Below are 24,502 nucleotides of genomic sequence, written 5' to 3' on the forward strand. Positions count from 1 at the left end.
AGTAAGAAGATCAATGGGTAGTTGAGGGGCTATCTAGGGAGAAGAGCTCATAAATCGGAAATTGAACAGTGTTTTCTCAACTATGCATCTGATGCTATTGTGAAATATAAAGAAAGGAAGAAGGATTCTAGTATTAATACATACATACCTATGCACGTGATTGTTAATATGTACAATAGCTATAAAAGACATATGACTTAAACAAAATTTACACAAAACTGAGCTGTGAGTATAATTTATTCATATTCTTACATAGAAATTTACTATGCAGGCAATAGAAAAGAATACAAACAATCCCTAAGAAAATCAACAAAATATTTGCTAAAATTATTAGGATAATACTTAGTAACAAAAATTGCTTGAGAAAATGAATACTATTTAGACAACTTACAAAGTTCGAAACTGTTCCTATTTACAAGTCTGTGTGAAGACTTGTAAGAAAGTCTTTGTGAAGAAAGTCAGCCCACAAGGGCTTTCATGTGAAGATGGACTTGGAGACAGTAGGAGTCTCTGGTTCACTTAGCCATGCACAGGGTCTCCAGGGCTGGTGATCTTTGGTTTGCTTGCCTTTTTGTCCATCCCTTCCGAACTCTTATTTCTCGAATTCCCTAACAAAAGAGATTTTTCAAACACTGAAAATTGAGTTTTTCCACAAAAATATACACGACTCTATGACAGCTGCAAAGTCATAATTTCCAAAGGGCACGGGGTTTTTAAATTGAAACAGTGTTTTCCTGAGAAAATGAAGAAGTGAACTTTTCCCTAAAATAATTGTAGGTTTACTTCCCTTCTGTTCCTATAGTTTGCACTGACTACTTCAAACTCAAAGAAGAAAAAACCTTTAGGATTCCAATTTCACTTTCCAATCCTCTAAAATTCCAAAGTTTCCCACTGCTGTATTCAGCATGTTCGGTTATAGAATCTTTACAGGACTGATAGCTTACACAAATGAAGCAAAACTGGAGACTTTTTTATCTGTATTTCTTTTTGGTGGTTCAAATACCATTGATTTTTGAGTGAGAATATTGTAAATGTTTATAAAATAGTGAATTTTTTAAAAAATAAGAATTAAGCAACTTCTAAGCACTCAGAAGCAATCTGACACTAACTTTCAGTCTTTGTAATACATGACATCCTTAGATGAATTGAAAATGTGGCTTTCAAGGGCCCTTGGATGTTGATGATTTGATATTTGATCCCCTGCTTTTGTGGCCTTTACAGAATCAATTTAGGGAATAAAGTGAAAATAGCTATGCTGAATATTTTAGAGAAATTTAACTTTTCTTTAATATCTAGGAACTGATATAGCCAGGAACTTCTCTTATTTTACCTCACTGAAAACAAATCCATTCTCACAATAAAAAGATAATAAGCTACCTAAAAAAATCCTTTGCAATAACCAAGAAAAGTGACAATACAGAGTAATTTGATGGATGGGATCCCATTCTCTCTCCTGCAGCTCTGCCAGCCTGAAACAAACCCACCATCTCCTATAAGAGAATGTTACACACATATTGGACAGCGTGGAGGCTGTTCTGTTGAGAAGCTGGGGAAGGAACTCAGTGATGGGCCCTATGATGTGGACCACAGCTGTAATGAGTAACTTGCATTGATTTTAAATATGCCTGAAGGCTTATCTGAGAATCCTAGGCTGACTTTGATTTTGTGACTGTGAATTCCATTCACTTAAGTAAGAGATTGGTTTTATAGAGATTAATTTTAATTAATACTGTTAACATCATGTACAATCAAACACCAAGAATATCAATAAATATCAATAATTAGCTTTGGTCTTCCTTCCTCTTTCTGTTGGAACATTCTGACTCTATACATACAGTACAGTCTTAGCGCCAGTGCCCCACTAGGCTTTAAAATTCCACAGCCAGAGCACATCACCTTGGTGAGTCTTGTGACTTGTATAGGGCTGTTCCGGAGACTGAAAGAGATAGAAAATAAGCATGAGAACACATCACTGATGGTGTAGTATGAAATTTGTTACTAGTGAAAACAACAGTTTTGAAGCTCTGTAAGTCCACTGGGGCGGCTTGTCAGAAATGACTTGTGACCATGGCTGTGGATGGGGGTTGCGTTCACAAAGAGCCTTGAACCGTCCTTTTCCTGGATTGTAGGTAGAAGATGCGGTTTTCCTCAGGATAAGTGACTTTACTGACGGGCATCTTGTAGATGTTAGGGTTTTTTGTGGTCAGCAGGAGGAACAGTAGTGTGGCCAAACAGAAGGGCCAGGTACAAGATGGCAATCCGACCTGGAGAGAGAGACAAGCCACACGTTCCTTTAAGATCCTGTTGGAAGGCTAACTCGCACAAAGTGCAGACTTCACACCACTGTCCTTCAGCTCAGGAGACAACTCTCTGAGGCATGACTGTGGACTCTGCCTGTCCCCATGAAGACTGAGTTTAAGATCTCAGGACATTCGACCCCCGAAATGTTAGCATGCACTCCTTAGGGATGATGCATGCCCTGCCCTCCCTCTTACACAGTCAGACTTCCTACATAGGATGTGTAAAGATGACACTTAGCTCCTAGAGATGATACTTAGCAACCACCAATAGCTCCTGACCACTCATCATGTCCATGAGGCCGTCTTTGATGAGTCCAGCCCTCTCTCCCCTTGGCCTCCGCCCAGACTAGGCCTTGGACTCTACTTGCTTTACTTCTTTTTGTTTCCTCTCTCAAACAGACTCTAAACCCCTTGAGGGTAGCTCCTCCTTCTGTGCATCCATGACAACTCAAGCAATTCTGAGCACACACCATGTACTTGGTTAGGTTTGGCCCTATGAACTCCCTCCCCACCCCACTCCGGGTGTGATGGTACCCAAACTTGACTGCATATCAGAATTATCTGGAAGAGTTTAACAAAACACAGATAACCAAGTATCATATAAGATCTCTACCAGAAATGCCAAGGTACAGGGCCCAAGGATCGGGATTTTTCAAAATTTCCCTAGCTGACTCTGTTCTGTAGCCTGCCCAATTCTGCCTCATAGGCCAAGGTCTGTGAACTTTTGTTGGGGTGTGAAGGGTCCCCCAAGCTCTAAGGCATCCCATCATGCCTGTAACAGGGCTTTGGCATTCCACCATAAAGATAACCGTGTCTCCAGAAGGACCCTCCCAGCTCAGCTCTCTGTGTTGCTGTGAAGAGGACTAGATGTGGTCCTGCCCCGCTGGCAGCCATGACCACAACTGTATGGATGGAGTTATCAGGAACTGGCCCGGCATCACCTGCAGTAGTGGGTGAGGAAGAGAACTGAGAGGTGGGGGGCCCCAGAGCAGCTGGGGGTACTGGGCTCCTCAGGGGAGGGGAAGGAGAAAGTCAAAGGGCTGGACAGTACTGAAAAGAAAGAAGTGACCAGAGGCACTTAATAGGCGATGATTTTGCCTATTAAATAATTTAGGACAGGGGTCTGAAAAAGTCTCACTGATGACTGACTGGGGATTTTTTTAAAAAAAGATTATGGGTATGAAAAACTCTTGGCTTAATTAAAAAGAAATCTGGATCTTTAGCTAATTATCCTTTTCCTTCCTTTTCTGATTTCTCAACTTCTACATAGTCCCAGTTTTCTGTTTAAGTAAAAGATATTCTAAAGTCAACTTCTTGACCCTCGGAGTTAAAGTATGGACTTGATAATATACACGCTAAGTTTCACTTCTTTAAGACAAACAATCTGATATTTTTAGCAAGCCTGGCGATTATAGTTTGGGCTAAGGTTTACTGTGATGCTGGAGGGTAAATGAGGACAGGTGGGTCCAGAAGATGGACTACAGTGACTATCTGTGATGCATCCTGCCCTGGGATGCCATTGAGGTGGACTTCAGGAGGGTTTCTGTATCATTGAAAACCGACCAATCATGCTGATAAGAAAGTGAGATTAAAGCAAACTTACCACGGCCATCAGGTGTGACATGCTGGCTCCCAGGTAGGCAGTGAACAGGGCTATGAGGAAAAAAAGGGAAAGAAAGAGTGCTTGGACTCCTTTCAATATAAATCCCTGGAATGTAAACTTGTGCATTTCACCAGTGAGCCCAGCACCCTGGTTACAAGTCTGAGCTTAGAGTCAGCAGCTCTGGGTTCACATCCAGTCTCCACCCGTTAGGAGCTTGGAACCTCCACTCAAAGCCCTCATTTCCTCACCTGTACAAGGGGGTAATGGAAATCTCGCTCTCAAGGGTTGATGTGAGTGTGAAGGAGGGTAATGCTTGGGCCTAGCACACAGTAAGTACTCAATAAAGGTAGCTTTTCTGTGGTGCTATTTATTTTTTTGCTGTTATTGCTAATATAATACTTAAGGAGAAGGCCTTCCACAGTAAATACATTTCCCCATTATTATACCCAAGCATAATTAAAGTGAAACTTACGAATGTTCCTTGAGATAACACATAATTTCACGGCATCTGGGATTCTCAGATCAATTGTTAGAAATCACAGTTTAAAAAAAACCATGGTATATGTATATAGAAGGAGATAGTAACTCAGAAATCAGCAGAAACTGAACACAGACCTAGGATTCCTCTTTGTATTAACATCTGCCCTAAAACTGTTAAGGTCAGCATACATGTCAATGAGTTAACATCCTGTGTTTTTATTTCCTTGGAGCATGAATTTTTAAAAGTAGGTAATTTGAGTATATGTATGACCTTCAGTGTAAAATAACAGAAACAAAGAACTCAGCTAGCTAACTCTCAATTCTTGGGCCCAAGATGACTCAGGGAAGCCTGTATGTTTCCCAGACACCACCTGAAGAATGACCTTCTTATAATGGCCACATGGCCAACTGGGCCACCAACACTCACTGTTGAACACACTCACCATCTGGTCCTCATATCCGTCAAGAAACACATCTGCTACTTTGGGGAGTTGGGTGGGGTGGTGGGAGAGACTCTATGATCTTCTTTTACTTTACTATAGATTTCCATCCTTTTATTGATATTTTATCTTTCTATCCTCATATTTTTTGTTCAATATTATACCTAGTTCTTTCACATATGAATTGTCTCATGCTAACAGGAAAGGCTCATCTTTGGAAATGGTCTGGGCTTCAAATCCCAGCTCTGCCATTTTGCTTGCTGTAAAACAAATCACTGAACTAGGAATCTAGTTTCATTGTCTGTAAAAAGGCAGCTGGAAGAGGTTCTTTACAGGGAGTAATGACTCTCAAATGAAATTATGTATTTTCACAAGCAGTAGCTATAAACTCATCTCTGTCATCATAGGAAGGAGGTACTGCTCTGAGCAGAAGTGTTGGAAGATTTTCTCTGCTTGGCTTGGATAATTTCATCCCCACCCTCCCCATTTAGTTCATTCATTCATTCGCTCATTCAAGAAATATTCACTAGCCACTGGCTAAGTATGGAGATACTCTGTCCCTGCTCTCCTGAGCACCGGCTCTTTTATGACACTTCCCTGAACACATGAGTTCTTATTGAATTTCTCTTCTAGGAGTACAGTAGCTTAATACCTATTAGCACACTTTTGGTACTCAAGTCTCATATTGTTATGCTCTTTCAATTCCATGTTGCTTTTCTTTCTATAGTAAGAGTATCAGACTAGCTAATAGTTGTTGCCCATCATTAAGATGAGCTGAGTTGGGCTGGGAAAACCTTACAGTAGAGGTGCAGTTCTGGACATCATGGTTTGGAGGTGATGCCCCTAATAGTGTGCTGAGTAGCTGAGGGAGAGAAAATGCCCTCCAGAGTGGAAGGGAAGACCGAATTCCAGTTCTTCATAGACAACATCCCTCCCTACATACCTCCATATTAAAGTCCTACTATGATAACCCAACCTGTAAGAAGAGATCCAAAATGTGTTTGCAGTTTGCAGTGATAAAATAACAAAATTGAGGAGTTCTCTGGCTGTGCAATTTCTGGCTTAGGGGCACAGGGAAGGCAACTATACCAGGCCTCTGTCAGAGACTCCTATGTTTGCTTCCTGATAAAGCCACAGGAGTTAATAAAAGAGGAGCTCTATAATAAATGTCTTTATTTATTTATCTTGGCTGACAAGCTTGATCTTTTGTTTGGTGATGTGGGCAGGCAGAAACTTGCTGTGCATTTTAGCGTGAGATCTGCTTTACAAGAGGGACTGGAGGTCTGTCTCAAAAGTTTATGTCCAAAGATAAAAAAGACTGATGACTGTGCCCCATGTGGCTGAAACAGCACTCCCACACACTGTCAGTGGCACGGGAAATTCATATGGCCTCTGTGGGGTGCATTTGGCATTTACTGAAAATAAGAGGAGCTAGGATTTTGGCACCAGTGTCTGGACTCTTAACTAATTCTATACTGACTTAACCACTGTACTAATGAAGAAAATCCAGATCTATCCAAAGGAAGGTAGGTATAATAGGTAAAATAAAGGCCCTCAAAGATGTCTACGTCCTGATCCCCAGAACTTATGATATGTTACCTTATATGGCAAAAGGGACTTTGCGGCTATGATTAAGTTAAAGATTTTGAGATAGGGGATTATCCTTAGCCAAGTAGATACAATGTAATCATGAGGTCCTTATAAGAAGGAGGCAGGAAATTTCTATCTAGGGAGTAGGATGAAGTGTTTTCACCTTCTGCTTTATACTCTTCTGTATTGATTGAATTTTTGTTTGTTTCGTACAATAGTCCTATACAACTATAAAATTACAGAGAGAAAATAATGACAATATCTCAGCTTTGGGGAAACACATTTGTAAACATCTTTGTCTTTTCCTTTTCCATGATCGGTGAAAAGACCTTCATAAACCTGATCAGCAACTTCTGTGACCAAGACAGTTTTTACTTGATCTTTAAGGATGTGCTCAGGCTGTCCATACCCTGGCCCAGAACATGCTTTGCAACAACTGGAATTCCTCCTCTTACTTTTTAGGACTTACAGAAAAGCCACCCTTTCTAGGAGGTGCTTTTGGATGATTCTGAATTGTATTGTTTTCCCCAGGGACTCCTGGCCGGTGAGTCTTTTGGTTCTGCATCATGTGGTCCACGGGCTTCTCTCTCTTACTTGCCCAGCTTCTGCCCTCCGTACACAGGAACCATCTAGGATCTAAAGCTTCTGAGCCCCTACCCTAGCTCTTCCTAGTACTTCCTAGCTCTTCCTAGTCTGGATTGTACTACGAATGTTTAGTACATATTTTCTACTACTACAAATAGAGAAAAGATAATGGTTTGCACCTGAGATAAAGGTTTGAAACCTCAGACCCATCTCAGAATAGTTTATCCCAGGTGAGCTCAGGAAGTCACATAATCTGTCTCTACTTTTCTCCTTTGCCCTAAGCTTGTAAACAAGTGAGCAAAAGGTTTTGACAGGGCTTGTAGGTGAACCGTAACATATAGTTACAGTCATGTAACTATAAAGAAATTGACAAAATAACATGTGAATGGCAACTCCAGAGCTACCTGAGTTTTGATAATCTTGCTCTATAGCATCAGATAATCAAAATTGAATAAAGCCTTAGAAATCCTTGGTTCTATCCCACATCCTGCCCAATGCAAGAACTCACTCCAAATCCTGCCTGACACACGGCCCACCACGTTAACAGCTGGATTGATTAATGGTGATAAAGCCAGCCATTATTGGATAAATGGTGATAAATCATCATTCATCCAACTAATGATTAATTAGTTTGGTGATAAACTAAATCTTGTCAAATATTTCCATGAGATTACAGAAATTCTTGCCTGTTCCAATATCCCTCCACCCCTTTGTTCCCCAGGAAGCATCATTCCTTTCATTCTAGCATATTATCTTGCATACTTTTAACTTGTGTTGAATTAGGGATGCTGGAAGCTACAGGGTGAATAAGCCTCTCCTTGCAATGGCCTGGGAAATGCATCAGCTTTTCAAATCTGAAGCACTTGAGGTCTGTTTTTACCTAAGGGTTTAAATGATACTGAAGAGAGGGAGAGTAGTATAGTGGGAGTGACTCTGGAAGCTGTTAGCAAGTATGGACTCTGGGTTTACATCTACCCTAATGGATTCCTTTCAGTGTATCCCTTTCTCTGCCCTTAGAACTACAACAGTAAAACGAGAAGGATGCTATGGAACTCTCCAGAAGCCCTTCTAGCTCTGACAGGCTGAGTCTGGCCTGGAGCTCAGAAAGGATTAATATTACAGGTCTCAAAATGTAGTCCCCAGAGGAATAGCATCAGCACCACCTGGCAGCTTGTTAAAAATGCAAGCGTCTCCCCTGCCTCCCCTGCCTTCCTGGCCCGCTCTAACAAACAATGAGTCCAGGACCCAGGCTGGGCCCCAGCAATCTGGGTTTTAACCAGGCTTCCAAGAGATTCTGATGTTTGCTCCAGTTTGAGAACAGCCATATTAATGTGATTCTCTAAGGGCCCATTAATACCACCCAACTTACCAGGACTGACTATATTTAGCTTGTTTCCTTTCAGTTTCTTGGGTCAAACAAGTAGCATGAAGAACACAGGACAAGTTGTTTCTATCCCCCACCAAATACATATTGTAAAATGGTTAATATGACTCAGCAGACTCTCCAGTCTTCAACATGAGCAATGAGGTAGGCAGAGCAGACGCGGGTCCTCCCTGAGAGGGGAGGCCAGTTGCCCTGGTCTCACATACTTAGCAGGTATCAGGGGCTCAGACTAGAACTCCAGCTCTAGTTTCTCACACAGCCCTTTCTTATTGTTTGTCTTGGATTTTGATACCACAGTCATGAGCAACGTTCCCCAAGTTCAGGGAATACTCACCACAGGCAAGAGCCAGGAGGTGGGTTTGCCAGGTGAGTGCCATAAACGTTCCTCCAATTGCAATGCAGGCTAGAGAGCTGTTGAAACCCCAGAGTCCAGCATAGATATTCTCAAATGGAGCTGAAAGACTGAGTCCTATTAGGGAAGACAGGAGGGGTCAGAGCTTTGGACTAAAGGCAGGATGTTCTAGAAGGAGCTTGGGGGTGGGAAAGACATCCAAGAACTCCCATTGGTCCCTTGGAAGCAGACCATCAAGAAAGGTCTGGAATGTCAAAGATGCCTGACACAGTAACGGGGCAGAGGCAGTGCTCCGTATCTGGGAGCAAGTCTTACACTTACCTGCTATTATCCCCAGCAAGGACCCGATCGCAGCGTGCAGGCACATGAGTGGGGAGGAGAGGAGGATGGCGCCTAGGAAGATGCCCCCTGTCCACGGGTTATCGCAGCCATATATCTGACCCACACCCACGGGCAGGGACTTCAGCAACTGCGGAAATGATTTAGAAAACACGGCCATAAAAACAACTGGACAGAAACCCATAGGACATCCACAAACACAATGTAATGTCATTTTAGTTTTAGCATATCTTATCTTTCAAGATCAGAGTTACTAACATTTATAATTCTCTCTTGCTCTACAGAAAAATCTCAGTCTCTTTATCCCCAGAGATACACCAGCCCTCCCTGCTGACCCAAAGTCAGATTATCTTTATCAACAGCTCAGAAGCAATTATTGACAGGTTCATGAATCAGGACCACATTTACATTTGTGTTGCTAATGAGAATATTCATTAGTTAAATTTTTTATTTTAAAAAATTTATTTATTTCTATTGTATATTAAAAACTAATTAAAATTCTTTTATTTTTTAATCTTTTTTTTTTAGAGAGCATGTATTAATTGAAACCAAGATAGCTTGTTCCAGTTTTCAACAACTGTTAGTCCTTAGAACACAAAAATATATTTAAATGTTATAATTATAGCTTTCTGGCTGAGTTCTGAACTCAGATAATGTGTTCACAGAATGGGAGTTCTTAGGAAGAAGGCACAAGATTTGATTCAAGCTAACAAATGGTTTAAATTAAAATAGCTATGTAGGGTTAATAGCTTCTGTATTGGGCAGTTTTAGATAGTTCAACTGATGCTATTTTTTCCATGGGTAGTCCTGATAAATTGTTTATTTTCCTTCTGAGTTATTTCCAAATACTGCCATTCATTTTCTGTACAAAAAGCTAAAGAAAAGGCTATTTGAACTCTTCATGCTTTGACTGCCCAGCAAAGAGGACAGCAAAGGGGGTTCAATAACCTGATAGCAGGAAAGACAGTCTCTTGACACTAAAAAATGTAAGGTTGGTCTGCTTCTGATTTCAAGTGTTGTCTTTATTTTTTAATACTTGAGAAAACTTAGACAAATTTATTAAATAAACACCAGCACAAAGAGCTGGAATTTGATTTGGGTCAACCAGGCTTTTAAAAATAGTGCTATCCTTATACATATTTATAGGGAGATAAACAGCATACATCCTACGAGAGTGGTTCTCAAACTCTCGCCCACATCACTATTTGGGGAACTTGTTAAAACAGATTCCTAGACTCCACCCCAATGATTATGATTTAGGGAGTCTGAGATGGAACCTGGATTAATATTTAAAAAACAATGATTCTGATGCCCCTAAAGCTCAAGAAATGTGAATTATCGTACATATTCTAGGAGATCCACCATAAGAAAAAGCAAAATAGAAAGGTTCTGCGATGGGATCTAACAGTGAGCAACCAGTTCTTTTGATTGGGGAAGGTAGGTCAGGGAGGACAGAACCCCAGGCTTCAGGCCCCTGCCTCAAGGGCTGGCCCCCACTGGACACCCCCCTCCCCCGAAATAAGGGCAAAGTTTGGAACAAATTGGCTGGATTTCAGTGGAGCTATACTCTGGAGTTAGCACTGCAGGTGTTAGGAAAAGAGGAGGAAAAGTTAGTTTTGACCATGTAGTCCTTTAAAAAAAATCCCTTAGAACCCAAAGATTTGGAGTAGAACAAATAAGCTTTTAGATGGCAAGAAAAAGTGGCAAGGCTACTCCAGAGCTGAGCCTCTGTCAGGTCTGATGTCCACCAACAGTTAACCAGGAGGTGTCTTCCAGAGCCCAGGGGAGGTGGGAATGGGATATAAGAAGATAGTGTGTCTTACCTGCAGAGCACTGAGGTCAGGCCAGGTGACATTGGGAACTGAGGTGACAGGTGTGATCAAGGTGCTTGGGAAAAATGGATTGTAATGTCCTGTGGCAGAAAGGTACATTGACAATGCCATATTGAAGGGCAGAGTGAAGACAGGGAGGTCCCATTTGCTGAACACGGAGCTCAATGCACTTGAGAAAACTGGACTAAAAACAAAAGAATAGAATAGAAGAATAGGCATGTGATAAGCCATACCAACAAATTGAATATCTATACTATAGAGAGGCTTTTTTCATTAGCAAATAAGTCTCTAAAGTGTTGTGTTGGCAAACTTTTGACAGGGGAAAAAAAAAACAAAACCCAAACCCAAACACACCTGGTATAAATCCTATCATAGAATAATTCTTACGTAAAGTAAAAAGTCAACTCTCAGCTTATTTGGCTTGTGGAAAATTATGCTCTGAGGTTGCTCACAATGAGTTATAAATCTAGGTTTAAAAATATTTTTGAAGCATTTAAGACATATGAAAAGAGTATTGTCTAAAGAGTTAAAGCCCCTTGTGTAAACTACTTGACCACGTGCCCTTCCCTCCCCACCAGAGCCAACCTCAATCTTGAACTTAGTCCTGAAGGAAAGAGTGTAAACTCAGGAGGGCAGAGTTTTAAGTCCTTGAGAAGTTGAACTGTGTGACCTTGGGCAAGGAGGTAGCCTCAGCTTCCTTGCCTGTAAACTGGGATATTGGATTAGATGGCCTCTGGGCCCTTTCTCTTCCCTCACTTGTGAATCCAGTCAAGGAGCCATCACTTTGAAGTTAGAACCCCAGGTTTCCTGAACTCGGGGGAGGGGGTGTGGGTGACTCTGTGCAGTGACACCTCCGGCCCTTGAACCTGATCTTCAGAACGGGTGGGAAGTTTCTCCTGGGGGGTTGGCTGTGCCAGTGGGTTCTCCTCCACACACCTGTGGCTGCAGCCAGCGGGGGCACACTCCAGGGTTGGCTGCGTCTATGTAGCCAGACGTCTCATGTGTGTGGATGCTAGCATTTTATATTTGGACTATATCGTAGTAAGAAGGAAGTGCTTGCTTAAAAAAATGCTTTAAGACAGTGTCAATATAGAAACTAGTTTGAAGGGTTTAGGATTAAAAAAGGAATAGAATTTAATAAAGAATTGTTTTGAGGGGCAGGTGGGTAAGGGGGGTTACATAGGGACAGTGGTTCTGAGTGTGGTCCCTGGATCAGCCACGTCAGCACCACCTGGGAACTTGCTGAGATGCAGATTCTCAGGCCCCATCCCAGACGGACTGAATCAGGAAGCCTCAGGGAGGCAGCTTCAGTTTTAACCGGCCCTGCAGGCAGCCTTGATGGTGTGCTTGTTCGAGGACTCCTGATGCTGGGCAGTGGTTCTCAACTTTGGTTGTACTTTAGAATCCCCCGGGAGCCTTCAAAACTCCTAGTGTTCTGGAAGCTCCCCAAACCAATTACATCAGAATGGTGCTGTCGGAGGAGGGCCATGAGGTGTGAGGGGAAGCCACATGCATCAGTATGTTTGAACGCTTCCTGTTTGCAATAGATATATCCTGAATCTAAATAAAAAAGATAATTTTCCAGAAATTGCCTTATATATAACATAAAATTTGCCACTTAAACCATTTTAAAGCATTCAGTTTAGTGGTATGAAGTATGTTCACACTGTTATACAACCATCACCACCATCCATTCACGGAATATTTCTCATCTTACAAAACAGAAACCCTGTACTCACTAAATAATAATTCCCCCCATTCCCTCCTGCCCCTTATACATTTTTTTCCAAAAAGGCATTTTGAAAACCAGGTACAACTTACCAAGTCATGGACATAGCAGATACAGGGAATAACAGCCACCAGAAATAGTTTCCCTTGTCTGAATAGATAGTCATGAGGATCCCCACCAGGGTAGCGTTGTAGCCCTGGAGCCCTGCTGAAATGGCAGACCTGTGGGCAAGAGGCACAGCTTAGACACCTCCTGGGTGGATGTTGGCCGAATGTGCCCATAAATACCACTTGTAACTTCCAGGTAATATTTACATTTGAAAAAGAGATTATATTTAGGGTTTTATTGCAAAGTCTCTAGAAACCAAATACTAATAAAAGCATGAAACAGTAAAATATACATGGATAAAATACAAATGTGCATATAGAACAACCCCTACAGAGGCATCATAGCTAAGGAGTAGAGAAAAGGAAATCAGCAGGCCAACATAGTCTGTTTCCTTTTAGCCTTTCCTTCCCAAAGTTATTATTTCTTTTGAATCATTAGGGTCTTTGACTTGAATAGAGCTTTTATTCAAAACTCTTCCCTAAGTCTGATTTTCTTGCTGAGAGGTATAAGATTCTTGAAATGTAAATTCAGTTCCACAGTGTCTTTGATTTTATCAACACAAGTCTTCTAACTTAGAATATATTTTCATCTTCTTGTTCTTCCATTTTGTTGCTTCCAGATATACATTTCCAAATTATTAAAAAAAAAATCCCTTTTACTTGGCAAACTATTCCATTTAACTATATGCATCTTTAGCATCTAATTTTTTCTTGGGTCCCTTTCTTCCCAGCATTTAACATCACTTCCAAATGTTGTCCTATGGGTTAAGTTTCTACTCCTGGTCAAAATGGTACCTTTTCATAACTGGGGACTAAAATTTATCTCTCTGGAAGCTGAACTAACCTTTTCACTGTCTAGGAAGAATGAATTTACTAAACTAAGCATGGAACTAAGATATAATGGGTTTAGTGGAATTATTAAGCCACTAAAACTTTTCCTGAATTCATATGCATTTTTTTGCCCAAATAAATAAAATGCTGATAATAAATAATTGATCAATCATTAAAGTAGACTCCCTTTGGACTGTAGGGTCTTATAGCTTAGTTATTATTTATAAAAATTACTTATAGCTTAGTTCTGGTAGCATGTATTGCCCAAAAGGATCTGGCTGCTTATTCGGGTACTGTGAATAAGAGGCTATAAATGATTTCCTGACTGCTGACTAAAGGCAAATATAAAGCATTCTGTGGAATAAAGGTTGATTCTCCAGGCGAGGGTGGGGCTTTATCACTACTGCCCAGAGTCACCGGTTGGCTCCTGTGTTCTCTGAAGCAAGAAGCAGAGGCTTGGAGGGACATGCTTACCTGTCCTGACTAAGTAACAGGGCTGTCAGGGTGGAGATCACTGTTCCCACACAGCCATTGAGGGCACACCAGGGATTCTGGACCAGGAGTCCCACCAGAATCAGGATTCCACTGATGGGGTTGCTGACAAACACAACTTGGGATATCCCCCGAAGAACCCAGTCGACGAACTGGAGAGCCTGGGGTTTATCTGGAAGAGATGAGATGAGCAGAGCTAAGGAAATGGTGGGGCAAATGGGGCTCCTTCCTGAGTCTCCTTCCCAAGCCTATCTTGAGCAAAATCCCCTCTGAACAAGGTGAGGCTAACTTTGGATATCCCTTGAAACTTTTTCTCTGAACTCTTTCCCCTTTAGTGACCCCCAGATCCTCTTTCTGCTCAGTCCACAATGTCCATACTAGAACCCCAGTTCCAGAAAGCACTGAATGGACTTATTTAGTGTGCTTAGATGTTTAGACCCTTAAGCCAAAGGAATGAATTACCAAGAGTAAAATTTCAGTTTTTAAGTAAAAAAATTACAAGGTGGAACTAGGTGCCATCCTCTGACATGAACAGGATCACTGTCTCCATTAAAAAGAAAAAAAAATGGAAGAAGTTCTCAGGTTAGAAGATAAAAAGTTTAAAAAAATGGAGAGAAAAGTGATAGAAGATAGGGGAATATAACTAAAGATTTGAATAGAAGAACCAGCAAACCATTTCCCCCAATGCCACTTCTCCAAGGTGGCGTAAATACCTTTAAGCCAGTTGGCAAATTCTTTCATGTCACCAGTGATATAGCCAAGTGCCTTGGGGAAGCGTCTTCTGCCTCGACTTTGTGGAGCCTGATTTCCAACCTGGTCCAATTTAACTGCAGTGGGGTTGTCATCCATGGATGTCTCTTCTGGCTCCTTGAGGAAAGGATGGAGCTCATGAACATCTTAATGTAGAATGCTTTGGACTGGCCAGTGAGGGACCTGACCACAGTAGCCACACAGGATGAGTTTGAAGGCACTTCATCTAGACCATGACAATCCCACGAAACTAAGAAAGCACCATTTTCCTCTTGAAATATTGTCAGGGAGATTATTATCAAAACCCAAGCCCCATACTACTTTTGTCATCACTGTTTTTAATGTCACCATGAGAAGGTTCTGGTCTTTAATTTCATAAGGTTCAGTTTCTAGCTCAACGAATATTTATTGAGTACCTATATCCTACACTCAAAGAGCTCAGTCTAGTGGGAAAGAATGAAAAATAGTTAATTTCAACATAATGAGTCAGAAAATGATACAAAAATAGCTACAATCAAGTACTTAAGCTTTTTGCTCCAATGAAAGGAGCCAGATGTCAGGTTACAAAATGATGCTCGCTAATGCAGACCAACCAGCTACTTTCTAAGACAAGTAGCCATTTTAGATGCAACTTTTATTTTACAAAAACAGGCTTTGTTTTAAAAGTTTGAAAGAGAAGAAATGTTTGTGTGTGTGTTGACATAGCCTAAGAACTGCACCCTGCCCTGACACCACAGTATTCACTCTCCAACTCAGAGACTACGTCCTCACATCAGGCAGCTGCCTCATATATTCTCTATTTTTGAAATTTGTTATTTAAGTGTTTAAATACCACTGAAGTGTTTATTTAAGTGTTTAAGCAAAATCATTAAATAAATGAAATACGCAAATCAACATAAATATGGGACTATATATTTATATACATAATATATACATGATATATTTAGTATGTTCACTAAAATATTGAGAATTTGGGCTATATCATTTAAAAATATAATTTACTAAATCTAAACTAGAAAAAAAGACTGGCAAAATAATCTTCCACAAGGATGTAGAAAATGGGAAAAGTGGAAGTGGGCTAGCTGCTGAAAACCAAAGAATTACATGTTAAGAACAGCACACTGTAGGAGTGTACAGGGCATACTCATGGTAAGCACGCCTCAGGGTACTAACAGCATGACTGTGACTTGTGCTCCACAAGACTCTTCACTTCTCATGTTGCGTGTGCAATAATAAAGAATCAGCATCATCAGAATATTATACCCTGTAGACAAAAAAGGTTTCATGGTGCTGATGGTAGTATAAAAGAGTACCAACGGCGTCATCCCAGAGGTAGGCGAAAGGAGAGAGACCATGGCAAAACCACTTTGAGTTTGCAAGAAAAGCAAAGAGCCCAGCCAGGCCAGTGACAGGAGGGGAACACCCAAACCATCAGACCCCAGGAGGCACAAGTGTGGAATGTTGAAGCCACAGGCACGTAAGACATGACCAGGGAAATACCCAAAACCAATGCAGTTAAACCAATTTGTCTTCTCCCTGCAACCAGGCTGTGAACAAGGGTTTCTCATGCCTATTTTGGGTTCCACTGGTTCTTCTGTTTACCATACCCAACGAAAAGCTATTAAAGCCCAATTAACAGACAATAAAATCCATGACTTTTAAAGTTTTTATTTTTTGCAATTCTGATTTCAGTTTTGGCTTCTATTAATCCCAGTACAAAAGTCAGTGTAACTCATTTTTTATTGAGTCACAGTTATACTTCAATTGTATTATTTCACTGCCAAATAACCATTCTGCTTTTAAACGATGGTCAGCAATTCCATAAAGTAGAAGCTGTTTATGCAATGCATTCTAGACCAAGGTCATTTTGGCTTGGCGAAATAGTGATAGAAACCTGCATTTGTGAGACTTCTAATGAACATTTGCATTAAGAGATTCTTAAAATGAAAACTGCTGGAGGTCAGGAACCAAAACTACATCTATGTGGAGCTCAGCTGGCCCGAAGTTAAACAGTGAAAACCTTTTGAATTATTAAGAAATTATAAAAAATTTGGGTTTTATTTCATAATCTAACTGATAGCTAGCATTGATTTTCATTTATCTCTCTTTAAATATCGTAACTGAAGATAAGGCTTGGTAAGCCCTTTCCTTAGCTATCATGACCCCATTCTCAAAGCCACATATCCTATGAGAGGCATCAGGCTCCGGTCCAGGCAATGACAAGAAACTGCCTTGAGTTTCTGTAACTGGGTAGATGCAGCTCTACAGAGGCAGCCCTGAACGAAAACATTAAAGTGGGCATTTTCCATCAAGTATGGAAGCAATTAGGTACATGGGTTATCCCAGGGTGGACAAATTCATGTTCTCAAAATTCCCAGCATTTATTTATTTATTTTAGAGGGTTTTCAATACATCATCATTTCAGAGATTTTGGAGCTACAGATATGAAACCTGATATTCTAACTGGCCAGGCACGACTGAGAACCGGACTGGCCAGAGTTCCCTGCCCAGCCACCTGAAGTTGGATAAAGATTGAACCATTGATCTGAATCTTCAGCCCAGCATGCAGAAGACTTGCTATGCTTTATCTTTCTAGCATCCATATATTGGGGTGGGTGGTAGGGCTACCATGAAATAGAGGGACAGACCTTCTCATGAGTTGATTCCCCTGGGAATCATTTATTCTGGACTGAACACTATAGAGCTCTGGGAAGCCTGATTACTTGTTCCAGAACTCAGGCATGAGAACTGGTCGTGAGAAACCAGTAAGTTAACAGTTGTGGTTCACCCTAGGATTTAATCATGCTACACTCTTTGTATTTCTTTAGGGAACTTTATAAGTCTACATATCCTAATTGGGTAGGCAATACAAAATGATGAAGCAGGAACTAAGTTCAAACTTCTTGAATCTAAGTAGGTCATTAAATTTCAATTGAAAAGATATGACAAGAAAATGTAAGGAACGCACTCTATAAAATAGAAGCAAGATAAATAAAAATCCCCCAAATACTTTTTCCTAGCTTTTCCATGGTTGTCAAAAATCTGCAGCACAAAGGTCCAACATCTAAATCAAGACGAGTGTCTTGTGAGTTTCTGGACCAAGACCCCTATGCATCAGGCTCAGCCCAAGCTGCACCGCTCAGCAGAACATGAGGACCCCACTTCCCAGGCTTGGTTCAGAAAAGACACAGCAGAGTCAGAAAAGTCACAGCTTCAGAGACAGAAGCTGTACAAAGGTAGCATACCTGTTCTGCCGGCCCCTGGACCAGGGCCAAGGTTAGCCAGGGGGAGCCTCTGTATGCTGCCTCACCAGTTTTTTTTCCAAAAGGGCCCCTCCAAAGAGGACCAGGATAGGCATCATCAGCAGCGCCAATCAAAGACCGTCCATTCATCCTTCCTTTCTTTCCATACACGACAAAGGGCAAAAATACGTGAATCAGCAGAAATCGTGCCCTGCCTGTGATGTAAAATGCAGGGTTGAGCTCTCCTCGGGGGTTCCTGGGGAGAGGAGACCTCAACAAAGAAGGCAGACTTCTCCATCAGCTAGGGCTCCATCAGCAGAGACCATGAGCTGACTGCAGACACCGAATGTTCATTTTACTTTGCTTAAAACAGAAGAAAAAACTGGCAAACCATCCTGCACAGCGACCCATGTATGGGTCTTGTGCCGCTGTGTTTCTCCACCGGCAGGAAGCCGACAGGTCTGAAGCCTGTTCCAGAGGGAGTGCTGGGCTTCAGGCTCTGAAACACTTCAGGGGAACTGTTAGGGCTCCATTTCGGGGGATGGAGCCACAATTTCCTTCAAACTTAATTGTTACAAATGTGAGAAGGGGAAGACCTGGTCCAGGTTCTATTTTCTGTAAAAAGATGCTAGCCACACTTGCATAGCAAAAGCCCAGTCTAAGAGATTGCTAAATGGCATTATTTTCCTTCTATCTGAATAAGAATTGTTAGAAATCAGACATCAGCTTGTTAATAATAAACAATTCATAGTTATATTCAACAGGTGTGGCAACTTTTTGTTTCCCTTAAAAAAAAATAGAAAAAAAACTTCCATTACGCCCAAGGATAGCATTCTTCCTTTAGAAGTTCCAGAAAAGTCATAGGTTTGGTATTTATTTTTTTCTTCCTCTTTAACTACTTTCTTCCACTGTCTTGGTTTGAAATCTGAAAACTTAACACTCTGCTAGAGTGTTTCAGAAAAATCCATAATTGTGGACAACTTTACTGACATGTCTTTGGAAAAGGTTGTGTGTGTGTGTGTATGTTTATCCATGGTTAAACAATCTGGCTAACCCCAAACAGGTGGGTTGCATTATGCATATTTTTGCTTGACAAAGAGCAACATTAAGAAACCCAATAATAGGGCTCTCATATTTAGTTTAAAAGACAAAAAGAAAGAATGAAAGAAAGAGAGAAGAGACAGGCAGGACTGTCACATTCCCCAGTCATGTTTCCCCATCACCAATATCAAACATGTCTCGGAGAATGACATCCTTGAGCTCAACATTGATATTTTCTAAGAGCCAAGAGAGAGAAGGAGTTGGGAGAGCATATAGTTCAAGCCTTCATTTCATAGAGGAGAAAACTGGAGTCCAAAGTTTGGACCGTCCACATTCACTCCGCAGATCAGCCTTATGGAAGAGGTAAGCCGTGGTGGCCCTTTGTCTTCCAGGCTGGAACCATACACTCTGAAGTCCCCAAGGGGGCGTTAGTGGACACAGCCTGTCTTCATGGCCTCCCTGAGGTAACCCTGGGGAGGGGGTTGCTGAACAACAGCAAAGGTTATTTCACCCCATGTCCTTGCCAGAAGCAGTGACTCTTCTGACAAACAAACATCTCACCATGCCCCAAAGTAAGCCTCACTCCCTTGTATCACGGACATATCCACAACAAGGCCTGTGTGTGTTGAAGTTAACATCCTGAGAATATTCTAGAAGCTACACCCAGTGAGCTTACAATAGAAGTCAGAAAGCACTTTTCGTAGCCCAGATCACTTAGTGCCACAAAGCAGGACTCATCATTCTGAAATATCAAGATTTCAGTTCAGCAATGTTTCTTACAGGAAACACAACTCATTCTATTGTCAGCATGTATTAGAAATTTGTATAAGGAGAGAGCTCGGAGAGTCTATGCCTCAAGTATCACTTTTAAAAATAATACAAAATTTAGGACATAGATATGGAAGAAAGCATATAAACATTCATGCTCTACCATAATTACGAGACTTCAGCATTGACATTTGTGTGATACTTACAGAACTCGTTATGTTAGGTAGTTTTTGAATCTAAGTGTGGGGAGTGCTCAGCCTTCTCTAAAACTGTAATGAGAAACAAAGAAAATGCTGTCAGGTGTCCTGTCTCCTGATTAAAACACTCTCTGCTCGGAACACCCTCCCTTTGAAGCCTTGAGGTCTGAATTCCAGGACAGAAAGTATAGCTGAAAAGAAGTTGCCAAATTTTTGCTTGCAGTGTGACTTGTTCTCCCAAAGGGTGTTCCAGTGTCCTCCGTCCAGCATGACGGTACAGGCAGGATGATCTGGAAAACCATACTTGGAAAGGGCCATTCCCAATACCCACTTTTTTTTTTTTGAGTCGTATTGATAGATCTCTAATTTTACTTATTTCAAGGACACAGCCTCAAGCTCCTATGCAGCATCTGTGAGCTCAGAGTCCTTTAGCACCTCAAGTGGACTCCTGGCTGAAACCCTCTTGCACTCAGAGCTCTGGGGCCGATCCTCCCTGCTGCAGAAATCATGAACCAAGACACTGCTCTCAAGCATCCAGGAAGAAGCCTGTGAGTTGGGTAAGTGGCTTGCTAGTCTACCAGAACTCTAATTTTGTGCTTTTACTCAGTTCCAATCATCTGAAACATATATCTCCATTAAAAAGAGAAAACTTAGAGAGGTCTAAGGAGACACCCCTCCCATCATGAACAGCTGCAAATGAACAGACACAGGGGAGTACTCACATAGCAGCTGGCTTCCCGGCAGAAGGCACTGGCTGATAAAGCCCTGCTGGGCTCTATTAAAAGGGAGGTGCTTTGGAGGAGGGTGCTGGGGGAGGGACCCAGTGCTTTTATACTCAGGACCCACTCTGCATATCTGTGCATCTGGCTGTCTCCTCCCACTTCAGGCCCAGGGCCAAAGCACTGCTGAGGAGCGCGCCCCCTGCCCTGGACCGTATGTCTGTCTGTCTCTGTTCTTGACTTGGTGCCAGCAACTTTGCCATCGTTTCTGGGACTTCCCAGGTCTTTGTCCAGCAACAATCCTGCTCGAGCTCGTGGTTGTCTTCCCCTTGCAGTTTCCTCTGGAGCCTACCCTCACCTTGGGATGTTCTGGGGAAGACATGTAACTGACAAGGATCAACAGAGTGTCACTTCAACTGAAAACCTACAGACAGGTTGCTGCGCTGCAGACTTGGGAGTTAAGTGGTAGCTCCTGGGTGGAATGTTCCCTTAGACTTGACGTGGTTTCTGCACAGGTGTCGGAAACCAGAAAAATCCCATGGAGTGTGGGCTGAGCGTGGGGAGAACTAGGGTCCACAATCATTTTCTGGAAACCAACCTACCCTTTTCCCCAGTGAGGAGGGAAATAAAAATATAAATGTTGGCCTGGAATGCCACTCTTTCCAGGTGAGAATCCCAGGACAAACTCTGCTGCCTTTAAAAGTCAGGAGGCAAACATTCTATAGCAGAGGTATCTAAAATTCAAGTGAAAAATCCCTTTCTTCTTCATTTTTTTCCTTAAATTTCAATTTTGTGGCCTTTTTTGAGATCACGAACAGAAGTGACATGAACTGTGATGTGCTTCTAGGAGCACACAATTTTGAAAAATGAAAACCCCACAGAAAGCTGTGCAGGTGTCAGTGGGGCCTCCTGCCTGCCTGGACGAGCTGATAGCCCTTGTCAGGGAGGCCGACAGTAACTCTCTGGCTCCACCCGCTGGACACCAGCCAAACCACAGTGCTCCTTGCTCTCCGGGGGATTTACCCCCCCCCCCCGCCCCCCCTGTTTCCCTGGCGGTTCAATGTGTGTATCCGGGGGCTGGAGGAAAACTACAAGCCCAGGTTCATGGCCAGAGTTTTGAGGTTCAGGCAAATGTGCCACCAACGTTTGCTTCCTGGTAAAAATTCCTCGGGTTACGCTGAAGGGGAAAAATGAATCATAAGAGAGCCTGGTACAGGAGCGAAAGGAATCACACTAGTGTATCTGTGAGCTCTTTATGCAAATGGGCTACAATCCCTGATGGTGGTAATAACAGTAATAGTGATAGTAATGATAATTATTGGAATTGGACAAATGGCTGGGCATTCACTTTGTGTGCTGGGCACTGTGCTGAGCCCTAGATCTGTGTTAGTCATTTAACCATCACAAAAGTCCTATGAGGTTAATGCCATTATCCCCATTTTGCAGAGAAGCAAACAGAATCTGCCTGCAATGCAGGAGACCTGGGTTCCAACCCTGGGTTGGGAAGGTATCCTGGAGAAGGGAATGGCTTACCCACTCCAGTATTCTTGCCTGGAGAATTCCACGGACAGAGGAGCCTGGTGGGCCACAGTCTATGGCATCACAAAGGGTCGGATGTGACTGAGTGGCTAACACACACAGGCTCACAGAATTTAAATCACTTGTCCCGAGTTTAACATCAAGGTTCGTGGGATGGGGAGAGAGGTGGGAGGGGGGTTCAGGATGGGGAACACATGTAAATCCATGGCTGATTCATGTCAGTGTATGGCAAAAACCACTATAATACTGTAAAGTAATTAGCCTCCAAATAATAAAAATAAATGAAAAAAAAAAATAAAACTGACTGACTTAAAAAAAAAATCAAGGTTCTTACTTTGATGTACTCTAGCATCATCCAGCATTTCCAGCTTCTGCCCATTGTTTGCTTTTCTTCAGTTCACTAATTAACTCAATGAACTCAAGCATCAACATGTATCTCTGGACCTCAGCCTGAAGCCACCTCCACTAGGCACCTAGGCCGCCTGCTGCCTCAGTGGCCTGAGTGGGCTGGTCAGGGGTGGAGGGTGTTTACTGAGTCTGAAGTCTTCTTGTGGAACCAACTCCTCCCCACCCTTCCTCCCTGCCCTCTCCCCTGGTCCTTGCAAAGGCACACCTTAAATGCTGGTTACAAAACTAGCCGTGCTGCATGGTCTGACTGGGTAGAACAAAGCATGTGGGATTCCCAGCCAGGCAGACCTGAGTTTGAATCCTGGCTTCGTCCCCGTGTGCCCTGAGGTACATCACCGTCTCTGGCCCTCAGATTTCTCTCTGTAAAATTGAGTAAGTTGACTCCTTTGTAGCGTTGTGATGAAGTTTTGCAACCGCGTATGTGAATCTCTGTACCTGACACGTGGAAATGGCACCTTTCCAGGATCTGCCCTTCTCAGTCTGGGTTGGTTTATCCTTGAGGATTCCTGAAAGGGTCCCTGTTCCCAACCTGAACCAGGAGAAAAGCCTTCTTAATTCTGACATACGAAGGGGTGTAGTTATGAGCGCGCAGACAACTGTTCAGCAAGAACCATGAGGTGGGCAGGCGGCAGCCATGTTCTCTCACTGCAAGACCCCCGAGATGCCAGGGTCTTGCCGGGTGGCTGTGGCTTTGGAGAGAATCCTGAACCAGATGTTAGAGGGATAACCGGGCGCCCAACAACAAGTGCAAACAACGGTTCCTCGGTGCTTCTGCAGGTGTGCTCACTTGCTCCGTCGTGTCTGAGTCTTTGTGACTCCATGGACTGTAGCCCGCCAGGCTCCTCTCTCCATGGAATACTCCAGGCAAGAATACTGGAGTGGGTTGCCATTTCCTTCTCTAGAAGCTCTTCACGACCCAGGGATTGAACCCAAGTCTCCTGCGATGGTAGGTGGATTCTTCACCACTGAGCCTCCTGGGAGGCCCCAGGTACCTTCACACAGCCCTGATTTAACAATTTCATGACTTCTTCTCAGCCCCTCCTGCTATCATTTATTGAGTGTTTGGGCACCGACGTTGCTTCCCTTCCCAAGTCCCACCTAGGCCTCTCCTGGTTCTGTAACTCTCTGTCTGCCTCAATCACGATTGAACACAAGAAGAGGTTTCCCTCCTCTTTGACTTTCTCCATTGAGTTTTTGCCCCCAGAAGGTTCTCTCTCTCCCCGCCCACTTGGCGCAAGTGTCCACGCCCAGTGTTCTTCCCTCCACCCATCCACACTGCGCTCCTGGGAGCTGAAAACCAGTCCACGTTTCTCTCACAGTGGTCACCCCCTCCCCCCAGCCCTGTGACAGCTCTGCTATTGTCTTTTATTTTAAAAATATATTCTATGGTGGGCAGCCCCACCTGGGCTGGAGAATACTAGTAATTCTTTTTTTATTGATATCAGATCTCTTTCTCTCCAGAAAGGGTTTTGAGGAAGTTCATAAAAATAGACATGAGAGGAAATAAGAGCTAGATGATGAAACGGGGAAGGAGGAAGAACAAAACTATGGATAATGACACAATTTGGATATTTTCCTACCATGTCTTGCATTTCTAGGTATTTTAAAATAAGTATTTTTTGACTTAGAAATGATCCCAGCACGAAGTTATTTTGGTTGCTGCTGGATGTTGATTTATCTACAAGCAATTCGACATTACAAATAATTTGCGCCACCGGTATCACGGGGCAGGGTCTACACAGGAATTCTGCAGGAGAGGAACTGGCAGAGGGCT

At 42.5% G+C, this 24,502-nt stretch overlaps 1 protein-coding gene across 8 annotated transcripts in view; it reads right to left on the bottom strand.

Annotated features, from left to right (window-relative positions):
• Positions 1–219: 219 nt before the first annotated feature.
• The window catches only part of SLC14A1 (solute carrier family 14 member 1 (Kidd blood group)), a 52,285-nt gene continuing 28,002 nt past the window's right edge, over positions 220–24,502 (bottom strand). For 4 of the 8 annotated variants that reach the window (XM_020870972.2, XM_070452636.1, XM_020870973.2 and 1 more), the window contains 8 exons: positions 14,778–14,931; positions 14,047–14,236; positions 12,727–12,855; positions 10,897–11,089; positions 9,056–9,203; positions 8,717–8,851; positions 3,904–3,953; positions 220–2,264 (listed from right to left, as the gene is read on the bottom strand). In XM_020870972.2, the coding sequence (XP_020726631.1) occupies positions 2,091–2,264; positions 3,904–3,953; positions 8,717–8,851; positions 9,056–9,203; positions 10,897–11,089; positions 12,727–12,855; positions 14,047–14,236; positions 14,778–14,913 (1,155 nt within the window). In that variant the 5' untranslated portion in view covers positions 14,914–14,931 and the 3' untranslated portion in view covers positions 220–2,090. Of the gene's footprint in view, positions 2,265–3,903; positions 3,954–8,716; positions 8,852–9,055; positions 9,204–10,896; positions 11,090–12,726; positions 12,856–14,046; positions 14,237–14,777; positions 14,932–18,059; positions 18,410–20,071; positions 20,135–20,784; positions 20,817–24,502 lie in introns of those variants that run through there. The other 4 variants (XM_020870971.2, XM_070452633.1, XM_070452634.1 and 1 more) reach the window with 3 other exon arrangements.

The sequence above is a fragment of the Odocoileus virginianus genome, chromosome 22 (genome assembly GCF_023699985.2).
Source record: "Odocoileus virginianus isolate 20LAN1187 ecotype Illinois chromosome 22, Ovbor_1.2, whole genome shotgun sequence".
NCBI lineage: Eukaryota > Metazoa > Chordata > Mammalia > Artiodactyla > Cervidae > Odocoileus > Odocoileus virginianus.